The 6,368-nt window shown below is 39.9% G+C and overlaps 1 protein-coding gene across 1 annotated transcript; it reads right to left on the bottom strand.

Annotated features, from left to right (window-relative positions):
- Nucleotides 1-1,821: 1,821 nt before the first annotated feature.
- On the bottom strand, nucleotides 1,822-4,583 carry LOC146136080 (guanine nucleotide-binding protein G(i) subunit alpha-3-like). The gene is made up of 2 exons (XM_083396362.1): nucleotides 4,389-4,583; nucleotides 1,822-3,996 (listed from the first exon to the last, which is right to left on the bottom strand). Exons 1-2 carry the CDS (start codon nucleotides 4,510-4,512, stop codon nucleotides 3,047-3,049), a joined length of 1,074 nt encoding a protein of 357 aa, XP_083252488.1. The 5' UTR covers nucleotides 4,513-4,583; the 3' UTR covers nucleotides 1,822-3,046.
- Nucleotides 4,584-6,368: the final 1,785 nt, after the last annotated feature.

Genomic DNA, 6,368 nt, shown 5'->3' with positions numbered 1-6,368 from the left:
TTAAGTATAAGGCGCCAAAGTTAAATTTTGCTTTTTAAATTAAACTCATTTAAAAAAAAAATAATCCATTTTACAAACTATATACACCTGAATTTCGATTAGACTTACATGTTCCTGCTTAAACTAGGACATGTTCCCCCAAGCGGTCTACGGAACCCAGTTTAAGAACCCCTGTTTTTGAATATGGTTTTCTGCAGAACGTCCTACGTAAACAGATTACAGAATAACTAATTATTTTTTTGTGATTACAGAAAAATGATTTCTTAAAAATAACCAACTGCTATTGTCGCAACTAACAATGACGAAACCACTTACAGGACGCTGCACTGCAAAGTTAATACACTGCAAAGTAGAAAGAACAATTGTTGAAAATGCAGGTACCCGATTAACGTGAAGCACTCGAGTATGGCGTTAAACGCTTAACAGTTTCAACTTCAAAATAACGGAATCCCCAGTTGTGTTGCAAAGAATATATATTTTGTTAATTTTGTAAAAATGCTGATACCGATAGTAAAAAAAAACTTTTTTTATGTTGTCGCTTGTTGCCATTCGATAAGTTGTTGTTTTTGCATCTGATATCTGCAGGTGTTTTATGATTTTATACGCGGTTTTATATTTTTTAATTATATATTTTACTTTTTAATTGCTATTATTGGCTGTTTTACATTTGCTTTTTGTACAGAAACTGACGATGCCTTATAGGCGAAATATATATTTCTGTAAAATTTTAGGAATTTTTTTTTATATTTTTTCTGTTTTTATAAACAGTCTTAAGATCATCCGATACGAAAACAAGAATCTTTGTTTTAAATTTTACTGTCTGTTGGAGATTCCTTACTTTCTAAAGTGTTTTAGCTTAAAACAATATGATTAGTAGTAGAACAAACAAGCCTTTTTTGGAACGCTATAGAATTCTAGACCGACTATAGGACCAGTTAGTGCTAAAAGCTCTGCAAAAATTTTAGGACTGTTTTTGATTTTTAGCTGACTAGGAATTTTTTTTATTTTGGCTGCTTTAAAATGTGCCTGGTTGGGGCAACTAACTTAACATTGAGAATCGATTTTATGTCTGTAGAAATCAATTTACACTATTTGTGTCGTGCCGTTGTACCAATTTTAAGCGTGCCAAACACACATTTTCGCAATATTCCTAAAGTCTTAATGCATTTTAACGTGGCATCAACACTGCAACCGTTACAACGTGGTTACACTGCAACCGTTACAGGAAAGACGCTTCTTCTTATCTGGTTTAAAATGTTGTTAAAACTAAATTCGTAGGAATGCGAAAAAACATAAAAAAATTAAAAAGTAAATCTCTGACCGCTAACGTTTTATGACTGTGCGAACCTTTGAGCCGCTTTTTAGGGAGCCGAAACTTAAAATAAAGGTCTAAAAGCAGATTTAACTATTAACTAGATCTAAATTAATCCAATATTAAAGCATCCATAAATAATTATCAATTACAATGACCTGAATTTTTGGACGAAATAGCAGTTACTTCTTTAGAATGCCCTTTATTTTGCGTTTTACAGTTAAAAATATCGAATATTGATAATCCGCGACCAAGTAGATGTTAGCCACCTATAACGTCTTACAACTTATGGATAATTTCGTGCATATCGAAGTACCTGTCTTTCGTAAACGTAGAGTGCCTAATCATACTTAAACTATAAGTTTAATGGTGAAAATAACGGCCCAAATAGGCATAAAAAGCGACATGCTTTATTATTCAAACGTTTCGGCAAATACTCATGCCATCATCAGTGGTTTGCCGAAACGTTTGAATAACAAAGCATGTCGCTTTTTATATCTATTTGGGCCGTTATCTTCACCATTAAACTTATGAACAGATCCGTATATGGTGTTCCAAAATACTTCAACTAATTTTGGAATTACAAAACGTACAGAAGGACACAAACGAAGCAATAAAAGAATTACATATTTTACACTATTGGAACGGTTTTACAGGATTACGTCGTTTACTGCATTTGTGAATCGTGATATTTTATAGAACGATCAGAAGGTGTTAAAGAACAAAACACCAAACTCAACGACGGTTTAACAATACAATATTGACTGGACAATTCTGGCTATTGTCCGATGCATGTGTTTTTGACACAACAGGTGCAAATAACACAAAGCGCGATGGATAAAGACGTTGCACAACCTGCTGTTTTTATGATAGAAAACAAACGTTCGTCGTAAAATCACATTTGTCCATATTGATTTCCGTTAGATTATGTTAATTTTCCAGGACAGCTAAATACTGTTGTTGTGCTTGCTGCTGACCGATTTTGTTGCTAACGATTTGTCCAGTCTAATTTTTAAGAAATAACACTTTCTGCTAAAGTCATTTAAGAAAGGTGTGAAAGTGACTTGAACAGGTGCTTCTGAAACAGTTGAGCATCTCCGAGTGAATCACCGACAATAAAACGAGTTAAGTGACACTGTCAGATTTCAAGTGGGGCAATAGTGCACGCGATGACAGAGCAGATATTTAAACATATCAACTTGCGATGATATGGCCTACAGAAAGTACCAAAAATATAATTGTGGTATTCAACAATAAAGGTACTTATGATTGAAAAAGTGGACACTTAAATGTTGACACTTAAATCTGATGCTATTTAGTAACACCAGTTTAATAAAAAAAATATTTATTTAGTGCTTAAACGCACTTTCCTCAAAATGAAATAAAGTGCAATAAAAGAAATGTAACTGAAACTGGCATTGAGCTCGCATTGTTGTCAACCAGGTTAACATAATGCTACGAGTTAGAGGAAACGCCCGAAATCAGCTTATCCGACAGAATTTAAAACCGTCCATGCTCCATGGAGTCCGTACCGTTTAAAACAAGTAAATAAAAACGAAATAGATGCCCCTGTCCGTCTTCTGGGCGTTTAACGGCAACAATCCATCCGCCACCATCTAAATGTCCTCGGCGGGCTGTAGCTTTGGCAATATTGTCGAAATTTGCTTTTAGGGAGCCTTTTGGTCTTACATAACGTTTAACGTACTGCCCTGGCACCCGTGCAAGCGACATGGGTCACTCGGTCATTAAACCAAGATCACCCAGCACCTTCGTCAGGATGACGTCAGAAACGGCGTCGAAAACGAATTGCACGTTGGTGGTGTCGGTGGCGCACGTGAAGTGCGTATAAATCATTTTTTCGGGGTAGCGGTTCAAATTCTCGAACTGAAGCTGGATGTAGGTTGCAGCCTGGTCGAAGCTGTTCTCGCCCTTATAGTCCGGGAAACAGCAAGTTAGAGGAGAGATAGAGATCTTCCGCTTGAAGATGTCGGTCTTGTTGAGGAAGAGTATCATGGAAGTGTTGCGGAACCAGGTGTTGTTGCATATCGAGTCAAAGAGCTTCATGCTCTCGTGCATCCGGTTGGTCTCCTCGTCCTCGGCCAGCAGAAGGTCGTAGGCGGAAAGCGCAACGCAGAAAATGATCGAAGTCACGTCTTCAAAGCAGTGAATCCACTTCTTTCGTTCCGACCGCTGGCCGCCGACGTCAATCAACCTAAACTCGAGGTTCTTGTAGTTGAAGTTGGTCTCAGTGATGCCGGTGGTCTTGACGCGCGTGCGCAATACATCCTGGTCGGTGGGAACGTACTCGCTACTGCACAGTCGCTCGAGCGAGTCGAAATAGTACTCGGCCGAGTCGTTGAGCTGGTACTCGCGCGATCGTTCGAAGCCGCGCTTTACGCCTTCGTCGGCCCAGAGTTTGCTCACGGACACTCCGATCTCACCCGACATTTCGAAGTCGCTCAGGCTCTGACTGGCGGCATATATCTTCTTGAAGTCCGCGTTTCGCTGGGGATTGTCGTATTCAATGGCAAGCGAGGGCATGGCCTTCACGATTGCCACCATGGACTGGACCACGTTGGCGAATACCACATGCCTGTAGTAGTAGCGCTCCTTGTCCGAGTAGCCCTCCATGTAGAGGATCTTCATCTGTTTAGCGATCGTGCTCTTTCCGGACTCGCCGGCGCCTTGAAAACGACTTTTGTTACACAATGCACGCGTTTTTGCAAATTGCGACATGTCTAAAGTTCAAATTATTAAAAAAAACAGCCGACAGCGATCGCGCCAACAATAATAAAGCTAAACAATGACCAAATAGTTAATCACATCCAGTAACCGTTTATACTACATTTAGGTGAAAGTTACGACTTACGCCCAAATTAGAAAATTGTACCAAAATTATAAAACGGCTGGCCTTTTTAACCTGGCCTTCCTTGCATGAACATCCTGTTTAGGCCGACTGATTTCGTTAAGCTTTTTTCGGAGGCATTGTGTGAACAAAATTATAAGAAATAACGATTTCTTATCCTCAACAAAACAATTACAATACTGTAGAAGGCGTCTGCTGCAGCTTACATACCTAAAAGGAGCAGCTTAACTTCCTTGTCTGAATGCTTGGCATCCTCCTTTATGGTCCTGTCAATCATCTTCGACCTGCTGGCAGCTTGAGGGTCACCAGACGCACTTGAGCTCGCGCATCCCATTGTGACGTTGAGGACAGTGAGGGGAGAAATAAACTGCAGAATATCGTTTAAAAATTAATTTAGCTCTTCGGGGGATGCTGAAAAAGAATAACAACTGATGTTATCTTCGTGTAAATATTACCAAATAAGACGTGTAGAGTACACTGGTGAACGTTAGGGAGTGGACAAAAAAAATCGGTCTCTTAAGCAATCTTTGTAAATACATGTGTATGGACATTTTTTGTGGACTAGGTTCGTTGACTGGAGAACAGCGGTCTGTATTCGGACTTTGGAAGCGGCAAATGTGGAATCCAACAAATGTCCTCCACGTAAAATAGGATTCAATACGACTTTGATGGTAATTAGTCTAATAAAACAAGCATAGGCGCCTAACTTTTTAAATTCCAGGGCGTCTTTTTCAACCAAACAAAATGCTTAATCACCAACGAAGCGTAACAGCTCTTTTAAAACAACCTTTTTGCGCATCCGTCTTATGTCGTTTCGCCAGAACAAGTTGTTCTTTATAAGCATCGGTTTATATGTTTGGAGAGGGTGCGATACTTTTGCAGATATCACCTTCCCACGCCGTAATTCAGGAAAGTATCGCACTGTGCTAATGAACCTCAACTGTGTAACTTAGGGCGTATTTTGCGTTATCTCAACAGTTTTTCGCCTGTAACTTGGTCAAAATCTGAGGTGTTTTGACGCCCTAAAAGAAATTTCAAAAAAACGCTCTGCACCCCGCATTTGGCGCGATCAAAGCCCAGTTTCGCCAATTGTTTCTCTTTCGCTTATTTTGCGCGTTTTGCACTTGACGCAAACTAAATATATCGACAGATGTCAAGCCGAATCGACGTACGTGCGCTAATATACAAGATTAGATCGCGGTCCAGTGTCGCAGCTGCACAACCAGTCGTCAACCATTGACAACCACACACGTAACGGACACGTGAGAGACGTTTATCAGCCGCTTCTCGCGGCTGAATTATTTATCAGCCGCTTCTCGCGGGCCAGTGACACGGGGTTCAAACCGATTCGGCCATTCCAACGGCAGGTTTGCTGCTTGCATTACCAACGCGACGTCCGATTTATTTCCTCTGTACCGGGCAAAAATATAGGTAGAAAATTAGTAATGACAGCGCACGGCCAAGCACATGAATAATTGAAATAGGCATTTAAGGACCAAAGTAATATGCGCCATCCAATTAGATCGCTTTTTGTCGGGTCGGAGAGGTTTCCGTTTCGATCTGTTGCCATAAAGTGCCTGAAAGGCCATGGCATGTTCAATTAAACCAGAGTCCCAACCTTTTAGTTTAGGGCTTACTTACGGCATCACCCTGAAATACGAAATAAATTGCGGCACCCATAATGGAATTTTCGTTTTGTGACTTACGGAAATATTACAATGAACGAAACTGGAACATCTTACAAGACGTACATTAACATAGACGTTGTAGTAAAATGTAATTTAAATTATTCTTCTCAAACCGTACACAAAGAGTTGTCTCAAGAGGCTTACCAATGTAGCACAAGTGTAGCACAAGATACGCAAAGAAGTACCAAATACCTTTAGGCAACTTTAAGTGTTTGAAATGACACCCCAACGTACTGTGGCACCCAGGTTGGGAACCACTAGGTAACACCCACGTATACAATTACACATAACAAAATTTCGCAAAAGAATATTTTAAATTGATCATATCTTTGTCATGATTTATGGTAAGATTTAAAAAATCAAGAGATGAGCAAAGTAAAAGTGGCCGCGTGTGATCGGCGTTCGCGCTAATATGTGAGAAGCCTAGCTCATTTGTACGTAAATCTGCTTACAGCGGCGTTGCCTACAGCCAATTTTGCTGGGTGATTAACTTACGAAGTCG

The sequence above is a fragment of the Ascidiella aspersa genome, chromosome 8, assembly GCF_963924565.1.
Source record: "Ascidiella aspersa chromosome 8, kaAscAspe10.2, whole genome shotgun sequence".
Lineage (NCBI taxonomy): Eukaryota > Metazoa > Chordata > Ascidiacea > Phlebobranchia > Ascidiidae > Ascidiella > Ascidiella aspersa.
The sequence above is the reverse complement of the archived record's forward strand: the minus strand, read 5'-3'. Positions and strand labels throughout refer to the sequence as shown.